The sequence below is a fragment of the Poecilia mexicana genome, unplaced genomic scaffold (assembly GCF_051168715.1).
Source record: "Poecilia mexicana isolate PSO_F unplaced genomic scaffold, ASM5116871v1 scaffold_10, whole genome shotgun sequence".
NCBI lineage: Eukaryota > Metazoa > Chordata > Actinopteri > Cyprinodontiformes > Poeciliidae > Poecilia > Poecilia mexicana.
Window position 1 is genome coordinate 3574857 of NW_028263379.1, and position 16473 is coordinate 3591329.

The 16473-nt window shown below is 46.1% G+C and overlaps 2 protein-coding genes across 3 annotated transcripts in view; one reads left to right on the forward strand and one right to left on the reverse strand.

The window, feature by feature from the left end:
• Positions 1–9690, reverse strand: part of matr3l1.2 (matrin 3-like 1.2) — a 24818-nt gene extending 15128 nt beyond the window's left edge. The window contains exons 1-9 of one of the 2 annotated variants that reach the window (XM_088009321.1): positions 9551–9690; positions 6580–7269; positions 6122–6183; positions 2753–2779; positions 2581–2663; positions 2470–2510; positions 2282–2398; positions 2035–2160; positions 1779–1955 (exon numbers count right to left, since the gene is read on the reverse strand). In XM_088009321.1, coding sequence (XP_087865447.1) covers positions 1779–1955; positions 2035–2160; positions 2282–2398; positions 2470–2510; positions 2581–2663; positions 2753–2779; positions 6122–6183; positions 6580–7206 — 1260 coding nt within the window. In that variant the 5' untranslated portion in view covers positions 7207–7269; positions 9551–9690. The remainder of the gene's footprint in view (positions 1–1778; positions 1956–2034; positions 2161–2281; positions 2399–2469; positions 2511–2580; positions 2664–2752; positions 2780–6121; positions 6184–6579; positions 7270–9550) is intronic. The other variant, XM_088009320.1, reaches the window with a different exon arrangement.
• A 466-nt stretch (positions 9691–10156) lies between these two features.
• On the forward strand, positions 10157–12239 carry LOC106926185 (polyadenylate-binding protein-interacting protein 2-like). The gene is made up of 4 exons (XM_015000930.2): positions 10157–10312; positions 10472–10613; positions 11360–11554; positions 11629–12239. Exons 2-4 carry the CDS (start codon positions 10476–10478, stop codon positions 11692–11694), a joined length of 399 nt encoding a protein of 132 aa, XP_014856416.1. The 5' UTR covers positions 10157–10312; positions 10472–10475; the 3' UTR covers positions 11695–12239.
• Positions 12240–16473: the final 4234 nt, after the last annotated feature.

Genomic DNA, 16473 nt, shown 5'->3' on the forward strand with positions numbered 1-16473 from the left:
CAGTGGAGTCACATGACCCAAACCAATTATGCAAGCAGTAGAGATGTGCCGATCAGGTTTTTTCCTCCCGATGCCGATCACATAATTATTTATTATTATTATTATTTTTATCATAAACCCTACTGGTTACATTATGTGGAAAAAGGAACCATGAATTGATAATACCAACTTTAACAGACTGATAACATATGAAGGCTCTGAAGAGGCTAAATAATACAAAGAGCCAAAATAAAACCTCTCAACATTGCCAAGAAGTTCAAGTATAAAACTTAACATTCAAAGGCAAAAACAGGATCCATTACAATAAACAATCCAGAGTTACTGAATGAAAACTTCCTGATAGCATGGCGGCTAGCTGATTACTGCTAGCTCTGATTGGCTGTTTCTGACTGAGCGGAGTAATTATGCAGATCAGGGAGGAGATCAATTATTTTTTCAGAGATTATCTGTCTCATGGTAGGACAGCGAAAGTTTTAATACGTACGTAAAATGTATTTTTTTTAAGTTAGATGCTGCAGCTTTAAGCAGGTTCGGTGTGAGAGTCACTACCAGGTGGAGCAGAAGCGAAGCTCCGTCTGTCAGATATTACTACCTGTAGCGTAGCAGCGGTTCAACAGGAGAGCAGAACCAGCGTCTGACATCGCAGCTCGAAGACTTAAATAATTTTCCAGGTTATTTGTTTAGCTTTCTGACCGTCATGCTAATCCTGGTGAGTGTTTGTAGCTGTGCGCTGCTTTACCTGCTGTCTGATCCTCCGTATGTCTTTTTTACTGCAGTGAGCCTCGATGTAGCCAAACTCCGTCAAGTATCTCATTGTTTTTATGTCGTATTAGCTTCGTTGTGTTGATGCATTTTGACCTGCTTCAATTTTCCCCACAACACCAAACTTCCCCTTTCACTCAGTGGTTATAGTTCCACATCGCTTAGGATTTGTTGCTGCGCGTTTGCGCAGTGAAGGAAAGAGGAGACCAGCTGCACAAGCAGGCTGGAAATGAGATGATCGGTATCGGCAACAAGAGCCAATGATCGCCGATCACCGATCATGCACTTTTTCACGAAAATCGGCCCGATTATGATCGGTGACCGATCGATCGGCACACCTCTAACAAGCAGACTATTTACTTTAAAATCCTTTTTATTGCAATAATATTAGCATGCTAACCCCTCAGGTCAGGCGGTTTTCATATTTCCTGTCAGCCACTGGAATTTTTGGATGAGAGCCGTTTTTCAAAATGGCCACCATTTTTGAACCTTTTAAAAGAATTATTGTCATAAAATGTTCCCCATCTTTTAATGAAGTTTTTGTCTCATGTTTTCCTCTTTGGTCGTCATGTTCATAAAACTTCAAAATGCCACAGAATCAGAAACTGAGGACTTTATTGTTAGTGAGCCTTAATGGTTAGCGTTAGCTTCTGATCATTTTATGGGGTTAGCGGTTTAGTATTAGCAGAGCTAAGATTCTTGTTTATCAAATTAGTGAAGCTAACTTTTTGGTTAGCTGTGCCTAAACATGGTTTCTACAAGATTTGTATTCATTAACGATAAATATTGGCAAACTCAGTGCAAAAATAAATTATCCTTGATAAACATGGCGGCCATCTTGAATTTTTTCAGCCACTGACGTTTTTGTTTTTTTTAATCATTAAAGTTCTTTTCCAAACAATAAAATCAGAGGAGCTGAAAAAAAGCCGACAGTTTCAGGAGGAACACCTGGACCTCAGCTGAAGCTCCGCCCCTCTTTTGTCCCGGTCCGGTTCCGAGGCGGTTCTGATGGTTACCTGGTCAGTGAGGAACAGGTGCTTATCCACGGTGCCGAAGCGTCTGGCGATGGTCAGCAGCTCCTTCTTCTGATCGTCGTCTTTGGGCAGGTTGGCGAAGAACACCACCTTGCTGCCGTGGCCGACCACGTCCCTGGAGGGCCGGTCCGCCGCTGGGTCCGCGCCCCGGTGGGACTTCTGCATACAGAACAGGCATGAGTCCGGTTCCGGCGGTTCCGGCGGTTCCGGCGGTCCACCTGTCGGGCGGCAGCGTTACCTCGATGACCATGAGCCTCTGGGACAGGTAGAAGGTGACGGGCTTCCCATACAGCTTGGTGGGATGCTGCTTGTAGAAGGCCACCATGTTGGCCGCCGCTTCGTGGCTCTCCATCTCCAGGAAGGCCTGAGGGGCGAAACGCAGCGCTGCCAACCGGGCCGGACCGGACCTGGTCGGACCGGATCCGACCCGGCCGGACCGGGACCTGGTCGGACCGGATCCGACCCGGCCGGACCGGGACCAATACCTTGTTGGACAGGATGAGGTGCTCCCGCAGGCGGCCGAACGTCTCGGTGAAGGCGAACAGCGTCTTGTTGCTCAGAGGCTTCCTGTCGTACTTCACCACCACCACCCTGCTGCGGAGCTGAGGACGACACCAGAACCGTCAGACGGAGCGGGAACAGAACCGGGTCGGCGGACGGAGGTCCGACTCACTGTGTTCTGGCCCATGGGGAGTTCGGAGCGGCCGCGGCCTCCTGCAGACAAACAGAACCGGTCAGAACCGAGGAGACGGAACCAGACCAGCTTCCCGTCAGGACGTCTCACCCCAGCTGGAGGACATCCCGCCTAGCGGTCCGGAGGACATGGGAGACGGTCCCAGCAGGCCCGCAGACAGGTTGGGGCCGTCCCTGCGACCCAATGACAGCCAGATGTTACCGACTTGGACTAGGACACTAGGAGACTGGAGTCTCTCTCTCTGTGTGTGTGTGTCTCCTACCTCCTGCCAGGCTCCCAGTCTGGGTACCTGAAACAACATGACAGCCATCAGAGAACACCACAGCTCCCAGTTCCCCCTCTGAACCAGTCAGACTGCTCCAGACGTCACCATGGCAACAGCATCACTGTGATAATGCTTTCTGTTTGTGAGTCGCTGCTGCTCTGCTGAGGGCCAATGGACAACGTTTCTAATCTATTCATGCACCTTTTGAGAAATCAATAGGAGATATGAAGGACATTATGAATAAAGTTAACAGAATGATGGATTTTCCAGCTACATAGTGTCAAATTACATCATAATCCAGTAACTATGTCACCCTCAGTTGTTATGTTTTATACATCAAATATGATTTAAAAAGAATTTGATTTCCTGATTTAACATCTTCAAATTGTTCCTCTGTCTCTTTAAAAACTCCTGCTTCTCCTGAAGCTCCGCCTCCAGGAAGTCGTCCCAACATGGCTCCTCTTTAACCCTTTAATGTTTTACCAGCATTGCTCTGAGCAGCAGCTCCTATAACGAGCTCAGCAGGTGTTTGCTAATTGCTGCCGGCTAGTCTGAGGAGCTGAGTGGGGGAGGAGCTTCGCCTTGAAGGCGGGGCTTGGCCCACCCAGGCATTTAGCAGCTGAATGGTTGCCATGGAGATTAATGGACTTTTGAAGCATGAAAGAATCAGAGCAAAAAAACATGATGGAAAATCAAAAAGTTGGTTTTATGTAACACCGGCCCTTTAAACAACAATTTGACCTTCATATCCCCTAGCATTAGCATCAATGCTAAAGCTCTACCTGTTATTAATCAGTCACTCCAGGGAGATGCGAGTTCATGTCAAGTACAATCACAAGTAGTCGGCCACCAGCTGTGCAAGTTCTCCCAGGTAAAAAGGCGAGGCTGAAGCTGACATCACAGGTCAGGGGTCACGAACCAGTTCAGCATCAAGAGCCAAATTCAGCTCATCGTCACCATGAAGAGCCACACAGCAATTTCAAGATTAGCTTCATATGGCATTGCTGCTGAAAGTTATACCCTGTGTCAGTGGGACGCCTTTAGATTCGGTTTGTTACTCCAAGAAACTTTTTCACGCGAGTGAAAACAGGAAACGATTCAACACTCAGAAACTTTGGAGCTTCGTGAAAATGTCTCACAGGACATTTCTGAAGCATGTTGGCAACTTACTCGCATGGCTCAGATTTGTATGTATTTGAGGTGGTAACTTCTAACATTTGCATATTTTACACTTTAAACATTTTTTGAAACACCACAAGATCATCACTGGTCCCCATTCAGCCCTTTTTACATCTTCCTGCTCAATAGTCTTAAGGGGGCATTTAACATAAACCTGTAACACCTTTAAACATTTGGAACATGAGCACTAAATTAAACCTTCACGGGTTAAACAGCAGGCCTGACGCTCCGTAATAAATATTCATGTAAACTGTCACAGGAGTCCGTTTCCTGCTGTTTATCTGAAATGCATGAACCTGCCACTCACTGCCATGTGCACAGCACCGCTGGGATCAGAACCGAGTAGCGGCACCAGAACCTGCTGCACAAACTCTGACCTGTTCGCTTCTAGCAGCAGCTTATCCTGCTTCACTCTGCGCCACAATCCCTGGATGCAGCACGAAATAATGAAATAATGCAGGCGACAGGAAGTCAGAGTGTTATCACTGTTTATAATATCATACATTATTGCTAGAGCATTAATCAGTCTTACATTACTATAGAGTGTTGTGATTTTCATTTGGAAGCGTTTGACCTTCTTATTGTCTCCAAGGACTGATTGTTCCCTCCACCCTTGGGAGAAATCGCTGTCAAGGGAAAGGGCGACATGACCTGTGTAGACAGAGCTCACATCTGTTTCCTTCTCCTAAATAACAGGCCGGCTCCAGCTGAGAGGGCAGAACGCTCAGGGAGCAGCACTTTGATGAAACTTCTCCTTTTGCAAAAGTTCGGCCATAAAACTCACATAAGTCGTCTGTGGTTCTTTCTTTTCTATGTAGGTTTGGAAAATACCCATCAGAGCCCCGCAGAGGAAAGCAGCTTCCTGCGGTCGGCCCTCCTGGACCCTCTGATACCGCAGCACCGGCTTCACATATTTCACCACCTGACTGCACGCTGCTTCAGTCGGTGCTGCCTTCAAGGGGATGGGAAATTTCAGAGCCTCAGGTTCGCCACCCCCATCATTAGTAGACCTCAACTAAGAGACAGGATGAGGAAATATCTAAAAAATAAAATCATATTGTCTGATGTTTTTAAGAATTAGCAAATTATGGTGGAGACCAAGTATTTATTGAATAACAAAAGTTATTCTCAGTTCTTTGTTACATTTCCTTTGTCAGAGGTTTTCTGGAAGCCTTCACACTGCTGCTGGTGCGTTGGCCAGTTGCTCCTCTGGATCAGGGCAACACAGACCATCAACTGGGTCTGTGAGGCTGGCGAGGAAACTCCAGGACCTGGAAATGTCCGGCGGAGCTCCGGTGGCTCCAGTGAGCTGGTTTCCCTCCGGTGAACTGGTTTCCCTCCGGTGAACTGGTTTCCCTCCGGTGAACTGGTTTCCCTCCGGTGAGCTCTGGTGCCTCTGCGCTTGGGATCATTGTCTTGCTGAAAACCACATTTCATCTTCAGTGCTCTTGCTGATGGAAGGAGGTTCAACTCAAACCCTAATCCGTGGTCCGGGTCGTTTCCTGGGTCAGTCTGTCATGGATCGTCTTGGTCTCGTTGCAGAGGAACGGCCCCAAGCATGACACTGCCACCCATGGTGTCACCAGCATTCACTCTCCTCTAATCACGATGCGTTGTGTTTCTACCAAACGGTTCTACTTCGGTTCCATCTGAGAACCCGACATTCTCCCTCCTGGATCGGCGGACGCTCCAGACGGGCCGAGCGCCGGGTGGGATCCGCGGAGGCGTTGCTGACAGCACCTGGACCTTACGCCGTCTGCAGGAGGGACAGGATCCGCCTTCGTCTTCCATTCCCTGATCAGCTGCTCTGTCCAGCCGGCCGGCCTGCTGGTTCGGGTCTCTGGTGTCGTTGCTCAGATCTTTGCTGAAGGACGTTTAGGTCAATGTCAAACCTAAAGTGTTTGCAAATAAATTCTTTAAAGAAATCAGGCAACATGATTTTCTAGATGTGTTTTCTCGTTGCGTCTCCTGCTGCAGGATCATCAACTAGCGGCCAACTCTGTTTCCCTGCATACATGGAAGTGACTGGATGGAAGGATTCGAACTAGAAACGGATTTACAGATTAACAGCAACAACCCATTTAACTTTTTAGAACGAATTACAGAAAAATAAAACTTCAAAAAATTCACAACTTTATTTAAAAAGTCCCGGTTCTGAACCAGGACCCGGCTCCGGTTCTGACTCACATGTCCAGCAGGCGGCGTCGGTTCTCCGCATGGCGCAGGCCGGCTGTGTGATGGTTCCACTCCTGCAGGCAGAGAGAGCGTCGTTAGCAGCAGAACCCAGATCAGTCGGTTCAGAACCTCTGAACAGAACCAGGTCATGAGAAGAACCCAGAGCAGCAGGACGGTTCTGCTGTGGCTGGTAAAGGTCCAATCGGCCAGTTCTGAGCTGCTCCGGGTTCTGGAGGAAAAGCCGATCGTGGTTCCGTCGGTCCGGATCCCAGCAGAACAAGAGGCCGAGGCAAAGCTGCCACTCTGACCGGGCCGGACCAGAACCTGGAGCAACCGGCGCTAACTGGGATGAAGGAGCCCAGACCGGATGAAGTTACCTGGAGCTGCAGCCCCTGGAAACATGGGGGGGAGACCCCGCGGCAGCTGACAGCTCACACATTAACAGTTAGAGAAGCAGCGGGCGTACTCACCATGGAGGAATGAACGTCAAAGTCACAAAGAGAGCACACGTGGGGGTACATGGGGGGCGCGACCCCCAGGAAGTCCTGGATCTTCCCGCTGGAAGGCGCGCCCATCCTCCTCTGCATGAACAGGGGGTCTGACGACGCCCCCATGCCGTAGCCGGACCCCGAGCCGTAGCCGTCCCGCATGGAGCCGAAGCCAAAGTCTCCGGAGGACTGGTTCCGAGCCTGACCCGGAGACGGGTCCCAGCCGTCCCGTCCTCCGCGGAAAGCTGCTTCTGAGGCCGCCGCCCCGCGCTCTCCTGCCGCCCCCTTGCGGCTCTTCAGCTGCATCAGGATGCGTGGCAGCGTTTCCATGGTGATGTCCTCGTCAGGGATCTGGGCCAGAGCGTCCAGGTCAGAGGGCGACAGGCCCAGACTGGAGAACAGCTTCATGTGGCGCCCAAGAGGCCCATCGCCGCCGCCGCTGCGCCGGGTCATCTGGCCACCGCCGCCATCCAGGCCCTCCATCCCGCCCATCCCAACACCCGAGGCCCCGCCCCCCATCTGGCGGCCGGGAGCCTGCTCGCCCATGTTAAAGTTGAGCCCCCGCCCCACGGAGAACGGGGTCTGGGCTCCGTCGGCCTGCTGAGCCATGACCTCAAGCCAAGCGGCCGAAAGGCTGAAACTCCTCTTCTCCGGAAGAAGCTCGGCGTTCTGCTGAGACACAACGAAGCAGAGACAACCTTCAGAAAGACCCAGAGACCGGCTGGGGGCCGACGCTCCGGCGCCAAGGTCAAGAGTCAACCAGAGCCAAGGTCAAACCCTGCAGACAGCCGCTGCAGCGCCGGTCGGCGTGTCTTCAGCATCGACTCAGCGCTAACCAGCTGGAAACATCTAGAACACTGAAAACTCCTGCTCCCAGCTGGCAGTTCCTGGATCACCTGACCCGGCTCTACAGAACCACAGTTACAGCTCAGAGATTCAAGACAGACGAGAAAAGTCAAGAAATTCAAACTGAGAATCTAAACGTGTGGTAGTCCTAAAGTCAGAAAAACAAGCAAGCAGGAGGAATAACCCCGGCTGGTTCCACCGACCCCGACTCAGGGCGCCTCTCCACCAGGCTGCCTCTAACCGGTTCTCTACCAGTTTGGTCCCGGCCAGATTCACTTCCCATTAGTATATCCAGCACGGTTCTGCCCGGCTGTTCACAGACCGAGGTTCCTACTTCAGGGGTAGCACTAACTGCACCTAGCCAGGTACAGCACCGAGGCGATCTGATTGGCTGCTGGCCGCATTCACTGATTGGCTGGTGATTTACGTCATGCTGCTATCTGCTACCAGAGCTGCTCAGTACGGAGGAGCGGTAGGTTTAGCAGCTCTGAAGAACAGACAGAATGGAGAAGAGAGAAACGCTGAAGCTGCTCAGCTTCCTGACGGCTGCAGTTTGAAAGACCAGAACTAAATTAACTTGTCATGTCAGTTTTATTTTCCCATTGATATAAAACAATAAATAAAGTTCATGCGTGGCTATTGGTTTACATCATTTGTCCGCATTACGTAAATTCAAAAGGTTGTACATTTAAAAAATTAATAAAGTGCCAGAAAGTAATTAAATTCATATGTATAGTGAAATAATCAGCTGAACCGGGTCTTATTATGTTTGGGCCAGAAATGCATTTCTACAAGATAAAAAAAAAAATCTGGATTTATTTGGGTCAATCAGAACCAGGAGGTTCTTCATTCCTGAGGAGAGCCGACCCCAGCTGCCGCTGCTCACGGCCCACCCGCTACCTGGGGTAGAACCGGACCGAACCGGACCAGGTATTAACCGGTTAGAGGACGACCTGCGTGTGGAAAACACTTTTAGAGAAACTAAACCTGGTAACTTTCTGACTCTGGAGCATCGCCAGCAGCTTTTGAAGGAGGAAGATGTGAGTTAAATTCCTGCTGCTCCAGTCAAGATCACAGGTTGAGACATAAAGCTGCTATTATTATTATTATTATTATTATTGAATTCTAACAGAACTGGCTTGGTTCTGGTTCTGGCTTGAGGATTTGTAGCCAGACTCCAATAGAACCAAAAGTCTTCGGGTCAATCTGACCCTTTGACCGATTTGCTGCCAGTTCTCCATGTCTATAAACCTTTGCATATCCTCTCTGTTAATACTCACCATTTAAATGAAAATATATAACTAGAGATAAAAAATAAATACTCCAGCCTGAAACCAAGGAGACTGGAGTCAGGAAACCACAATCCAATCCATAAAGCATATTTAAAAAAACTATACGTTTACCCAAAGTGCTATACAATAAAAGCAGATAAAAACATACACCAAACAAAATATAACGTACTAAAAAGAATACAAATGTATAAAATAGAAAACGACAGACTCGCATTGCGTGAAATGTCACTGAAAAGAAATGAGACAAAAACAGCAACAGAAGACGCTTGCCTAATATTTAATGGCAACTTATTCACCAGGGCCGAGCAACAAAAATATAGAAACTTAAATTCAATAATCGATGGATAAAACAGTTTCCATAAATCAACTCTAGAATCCAGATATGTTCATTTTAAGGTGAATAAAGTCTGAAATATTTCCATAAATCAGCGGTAGAAAGCAAATCTGTTCGGTTTAAGCTGACCGTTAGCTTCCTGCTAAGATAACGTCCGGAAATATAGCAGCAAATAAAAACAGTTTAAAAGTCATCGAGTCATTTCTCCTTGAATTACATAAAATCTAATCACTTCAGCGAACAGTGGAAGAAATTTTTTTAAAAAACCTCAATTAAAAAAAAAGGTTTAAAAGTTTAGCTTTAATAACAGAAGCTAATGTTAGCTTTGGACGCTAACACGAGGCATTATTTCCCGCTTTTGGGCAAAAAAATCCTTTCTAAAAACCCGAACCTAAACCCAATGGTTCCATGTCATTACTGCTTCATTGTCATTAAGCAGAAACACAGTAAATGCATGCGCTTTATGGATTTATTAACTTACCACAAATTTTCGAGACAAGACGCGGATTAGCCACGGCTGATGCTACTTCTTCTTCGCCTTTGGCGTTACACCACTTCCTGTTAGCGCCCCTACTGGAGTCTTCCCACAACAGCCTTTTCTCCTCTCTACTTTACGGATGCTGGGACACCCCTAAAACAGTCTAAACCCGTCCCTGGACTGGCTTTATTCTTGATCTGAGACCGTTGACATCTTCTTTTTACATCGGTCATATCATGGTTCACCCATGGATCTGACCGGATCTTAGAGGTGTTCGGGTCCCGGCTGTTACGCTGTTTCAAACGGTGTGCCAACCACGCCCACCCGCCGCACCATTTGTCTCTCCGGAGGTGAAATAGTGCGGAGCCGTTGTGTTGACCTACTTCTGCCGTGGCGTTTGCCAGCACCAGTTAGGGTTTGAATCTGAGGTCGTAGGCTCATTCATCCCACAGTTTCCTTCCTCATGTATCACTGAAACAGCCTCAGATATATTTTAACTCATCGAGAAGATTTGATCAGGTCTATAGATATTTAAATGTTTTCTTCTAACTTATTATCATGAACTCCATGTTCTATTTCCTAACAGATCAAACGGACCGTGAAGGCAGCATGCTCCTCCAGCCAATCAGAAGGCAACCCTCAGTGACATAGTAGATGTAAACAAACAGAAGCTAAGCAGCCATTTCGGTTCCGGAGGAGTTTTTCTGCTCTTTGGGCGTTGGAGAGTTTTAGCGTCGAATAAATTAGTTCGCTGGGTGTTAAAAGGTAAGAGGCGGAGTTAGTGGAGGTTCTGACCTGGTTCTGGTTCTGTGTTCTCAGGCTAGCTGTGTGGGTCCCCTGCTCCTGGTGAGTCAGCGGCCCTCACGGCCAGCCTGGCCGCCCGGGGCGGCCTGACTAACGGCCACCTCCTTCACCCGTCCGCAGAGACATGAAGGACCCGACCATCGGAACCACCCCCACCCCCACCGGTACCGGAGAGGTCGTCCTCAGCAGCCAGTTCGGTTCCGAGGAGGATCCGTTTGCGGAGTACATGTGGATGGAGAACGAGGAGGAGTTCAACAGACAGGTGAATAACTGGAGCCGGTGTTTAGACCCGCGGTGCCGGTTCCGACTCGGTACAGTCAGCTGGTTCAGGTTCTGAAGGAATTTGGTGGCGCCAGCAGTTTTCTCCATGCTAAATCTGATCCAGAACCGTCTAGAGTCTTGGGTTCTGGTCCTTTTCCTAACTAAGTTGGACCGGCTGTCAAACCTCTGGGTCGGGCTTAAGCCGGGTCCTGCTAGAACCTCCTGGACTCCAGAGGTTTCTAGTTTTTCTCAGTGTTCGATCAACATCCAGAACCCGAACCAGTCACGATGGTCGGGTTCTGTAGAAATGCACCGATGTGAAAAACCGAACGATACTGATATTTATATTGCTGTTATGGCCGATATTTTCCATGCCAGATCTTTCTCCCACAGTCCTTTGCTGCATCGTCATCGCGTTCATTTGAAGATAACTGATGCATCATGAAGCATTTGAAGAGAACTGACCCAGTTCCATTTAAAGACCCAGTTCTGGTTAAAGACCCTGAAGTCAGTGAAGCCAAATTTACTTTATTTATGTTTGCTTATCTCGACAACTTGGAAAAACTTAATAAAAGAAGTGGGATATATTTCAGTTGGCTCAAACGTTTAGTTTGTTTAGTATGCAGTTAGTTGGTTCAGGGTGGGAATATTTTACAGTTACTGAAGCTGAAGAATAGAAACCAGAAGCTCTGAACACAGTCTCTCTGCCTGCCTGGTTCTGATCGGTACTGACTGGTCCCGGCCCAGGTGGAGGAGGAGCTGTGGGAGGAGGAGTTCATGGAGCGCTGCTTCCAGCAGATGTTGGATGAGGAGGAGCAGTGGGAGTGGTTCATCCCGTCCAGAGACCTCCCCCCCGGCAGCGTGACTCAGCTACAGGACCAGATCAGCCTGCTGGTTCTGGACCCGGACATTCGCCCCAACACCTCTGACCTGGAAGTGGTGGTGAGTTGAGCCAATTGGGAGCCAGGAACGCCTTGGGGGCCCGCCTCCTGTCCCTGACTCCTTTTCTCCTGCAGGTGAGGAGCAGCCTGAATCCAAACGCCAAGGAGTTCACCCCAGGGATCCAGAAGCACAACCTGTGACCCCTTAGCTCCACCCCAGCCTCTCCCCAGCCTGCTCTGTGACATCATCAGCAGGAAGTCCACCGTTCTCCAGCCGCCGCTTGGACCTTCAGCCTCACGTGTTGCCAAAGTTCTGCTGTCGCCTCGCATCTCTTCTCACCACGTCTGCTGCCTCCCCTGGGGTCACCTGGGGTCACCTATCTGTCTGTCTGTTTGAGGAAACTCTCTGAATGTAAACCAGCTCCTTCCTGTTTCTGTCACCTGTTCTCCCCTGAACCTTTGGAACCCGCTCCAGAACGACCTTCAGGTTCTGTCCTGACTCTCCTCACCTGACCAGGTGTGATGCAGCCTGATCCAATCAGAGTCCCACCCGACCTGGTTCTGTCAGTCTTTCCTCTCGTTTTTTCCCAGAATCCTTTGCGTGGCTCTGCTGCTTTACTTCCTAACGTCTTTAAACTTTTTCTAATGTTCTGTAAAAAAAAAGTCTGATAAAGAAAAATATGTAAAAAAAAAAAAATCTATTTTTTCTTAAAGTAGTGATGAAAATAAATGTTTATTGAGGAAAAGCGGCTGGGTCTGGTTCTGTCCGCCGGTTCTGTCCGGAACCCTAAATGATTAGACATTGGCCCATTTTCACTCTTTAATCAATTTTTTGGGGAAAAGGATGAGTGCACCTTTCAGTGCTGTCCAGCAGAGGGCGCTGTTGTCTGTGGATGGACCTGGACCTTCAGAATCAACTCTGGCCCATCGGGCCTCATTGGATCAGATGAACTTATGGTTCCGTAAAAAGACGTTTGTTCCAGGAAGAGGTACAAAAACGGCCAAACATAGAAAAGCATCAGAAAGACTGAGTCTGCACGGCAGACACGTTCAAACTCAGTTATCTGGACTAAAACAGGTTTTTAAAGGAAGAAACTGTTAAAAAAAAAAAAAAAGCTCCTTCTCGGTTAGTTTCTACAGATCCTCCAGGGAACATGGGGATTATTTTTCTTTTGTGTTCCCTCGCAATAATCTACTGATCAGTTCATGCGGCATAACTGAATCCTGTAAGCCTTTGTTACGGGCCGCCGTACTTTCTGCTTTAACACAAGGTTATGTAAAGTTTTTCCATGTATGTTAATATCTTGTTGTGAAATATCAGACGTTTTATGTCTTTTAGTATAGAAAGGCACCACAAACCTGATATAAACAGAAACTTTCCGTAAGTAAAGAAATAAAAATACATCCAAACTATTTGAACTGTTTCTGAGTTATTATCGCAGGGCAGTCAGTCATCTAATTGTGTTCGTGTCTGAATGGTTTAAAGTGACATAAACATGCAGTAAATAAATCGATTTTCAATCAGTTTTTTGAACCAAAGAGTTAATATACTAAACACGTTTTATTATTATAAAACACAGCAAACTAATGGTGGTAGACGGCCGCACTGGGTTAACTCGGGGAATCTCATCTGTCCGTGTATCAATCAACTCCAAACCTCTTTGTTCTGTCACAATTATCGATTTATTTAATTTTGATTATCATGCTCCAAACTTTGCGAGGACTGACCCCCCAGCTCACCCGCTTCCTCATACACACACAGCCAGCAGCGTCACCTTCCCGTTCATATTTGATGACGTCACTCCCACATCGACACGCCCACCACCAGGTGTCAAACCCGCTGCTCCTGTCATATCCATAATTACTTATTTAAATCATATGGCTCTTACAGAGCCTCAGTGAAAACTTGTTTATTATTATTAACTCTTTGGTGCAAAAAACTGATTGAAAATGTCCCATGTTCCCCTGGAGGCTCCGTAAGTTTCTGCTTCTAAACGATCTCATGCTGGAAAAGACTATTGTTAAAATTGCGCTAAAATTAGCCTGCCAGCGAAGCTATGCTAGTCCAAAATAGCATCTGAATGTTGACGAATGTTAGCATCTAATGTTAGCGTCCGCGGTCCAGATTTCTAAAGAAGATCCATGAACGATAGAAAAACACTTTGCTCCAATCTGATGTTGATTATTTTGTCGATTCATATATTTTTATTAAGATGTGATTAATTAACTACACATCCTGAAACGAACTCGATTAAATATTTCGATCTAGTCCCACTACTAGTTTCGAGTTTGAGGTGTGATGCGGCGTGTCGCCAGCAGGGGGCAGCAGAGTGGCAGAGCTGAGCAGGGATGGAGATTTTTCTGAGGAACCAGAGGAAGAAGCTGTTCGTGTCAGCCATAGAAATAATATAAGAGTAGACCCGCATTGGCCGCTCCGGCGCAGGAAATACGGCGGCCATCTTGGAGCGGTCGTCCCTCCTACTTTGCTCAACCAAAACAGCAGAAGATGCCTCAGCACTGGGGGATATTGTTGTTCTGGTCGATGGATTATTGATGTGAGGGCTCCACAGACAACATTTCACAAGTAAGATGGACATATTATTGTGTATATATTGTGATTATAATATTACTTTACTGTATTTATGTCCACTGGGAGATACCAGCTAATATTAGCTACAGTGCTTGGTGTAATACGGGTTCAGCCCCGCTATGAAGGCTAACTGAGATTCTGTTAATATAAAAAAATTAATTATTCATTGGCTAAGATTATCTGACACAAGAGATTAAACAATGTAACATATATTAAAAACTTATAAATGTTATAACATTGATCAGCAAAGTTTACACAGGTGGTAAAGACTATTATTTATATTCTTTCACTCTGTCAAAGTAAGATACATCCTAAATCTTCCGTTTTTGTTTTGAAGGTTTCCTAAAGACACGATGTGAGGAAGAAGAGGGAGAAATCTATAAAGAGAGACGGATTCACTGCAGCACGGATGGACCTCAGCTGCTGAACCTCTGAAGCTGGAAAACATACATCTATCTATATATATGTATACATATACATACATATACATAAACATGTATCCAATATATATTATTTAGTATTAATTATTATTTGTGTTTGTATATAAATATGTATTGATACGGTATTACTAAATAAATTAAATAAATTATGAACAGCTGTTTTGTAATATGCTTATCACACATCAATATCAACAAAAAACAGTACATCATCTACATAAGCTAATTATAGAAAATCAGTTCATATATTAAATGTTTATTATACTATTTTATTGGCGCCGGAGGAACGTCGAGTGGCAGCCAGTGCAGTGAGCCAGAGGTTGATCAGTCCCAGGTGAGGCTCGCTGCTGCCTCACCTGCTGGACTTCTGAGCATTTGAATGAAAAGTTGCAAAATATTTTGCGATTTAGAAGAAAAAATAATCAAAATTGGTTAAGCTAAATGAAAAATCAATACTTCATAGTACAAACCACAGGGTGAAAATAGCTAAATAAATTATCTTATTTTAATAATTAATTTTAATAATTATTTTTCCATGAAGACAGGTGAGGCTCTGCGCTCCAGCTGGTGTTTCTGCAGGGAGAATTGCTGAAAACAACCAGAACCAGAACCAGGCCTCCAGAGATCTGAACTTCCTGCTGGTTCTGGACCTGATGATGACTATGGTGGTGATGAAGATGATGATGAGACGCAGCGGGGAGGGGTCGGCAGTCAGGGTCATGACCTCCCGTTTCTTTGCAGACATCTGCAGCACATTCTCCAACATCTCCCTCTGACCAATCAGCTGCCTTCAGAGCCCCACAGGTACCGCCCCCTCGTGACATGCGGCTGCCTGTTTGCATCTGAAAAAATGGCCCAGCAGACGCATAGACATGGTATAAGGATAGACCCTCATGGACCGCTCTGCCTATTGTCGCTGACGAGATTTAGGGCGGCCATCTTGGAGCGGTCCACCACTCCACTCAGCGTTATGTGTTTAGCAGCACAATGACGTATCAGCAGATTTAATCGATCATAACACACTTTGTTACTGTAAACCATATTCAAACATCTATCAAAGCTACATTTATAAACAATTGTATTTTTAAGTATGTTTTTAATACATAGTTCATCATATTTAATGCTTAGTGGCTAAAATAATGGAATAGGAATGGAATATTCTGATATCGATGTATGAAGAGCATATTACAAAGCACACAGCTGTTCATAATTTATTTAATACATTATTTAGTAATATCAATACATATTTATATAACTATACAAACACTAATAAATAATGATTAATACTAAATAATATATATTGGATACATGTTTATGTATATGTATGTATATGTATACATATATATAGACAGATGTATGTTTTCCAGCTTCAGAGGTTCAGCAGCTGAGGTCCATCCGTGCTGCAGTGAATCCGTCTCTCTTTATAGATTTCTCCCTCTTCTTCCTCACATCGTGTCTTTAGGAAACCTTCAAAACAAAAACGGAAGATTTAGGATGTATCTTACTTTGACAGAGTGAAAGAATATAAATAATAGTCTTTACCACCTGTGTAAACTTTGCTGGTGAATGTTATAACATTTATAAGTTTTTAATATATGTTACATTGTTTAATCTCTTGTGTCAGATAATCTTAGCCAATGAATAATTAATTGTTTTAGATGTACAGAATCTCAGTTAGCCTTCATAGCGGGGCTGAACCCGTATTACACCAAGCACTGTAGCTAATATTAGCTGGTATCTCCCGGTGGACATAAATACAGTAAAGTAATATTCTAATCACAATATATACACAATAATATGTCCATCTTACTTGTGAAATGTTGTCTGTGGAGCCCTCACATTAATAGTCCATAGTTCCGAACAACAATAACCCTCAGTGCTGAGGCATCTTCTGCTGTTTTGGTTGAGCAAAGTAGGAGGGACGACCGCTCCAAGATGGCCGCCGTATTTCCT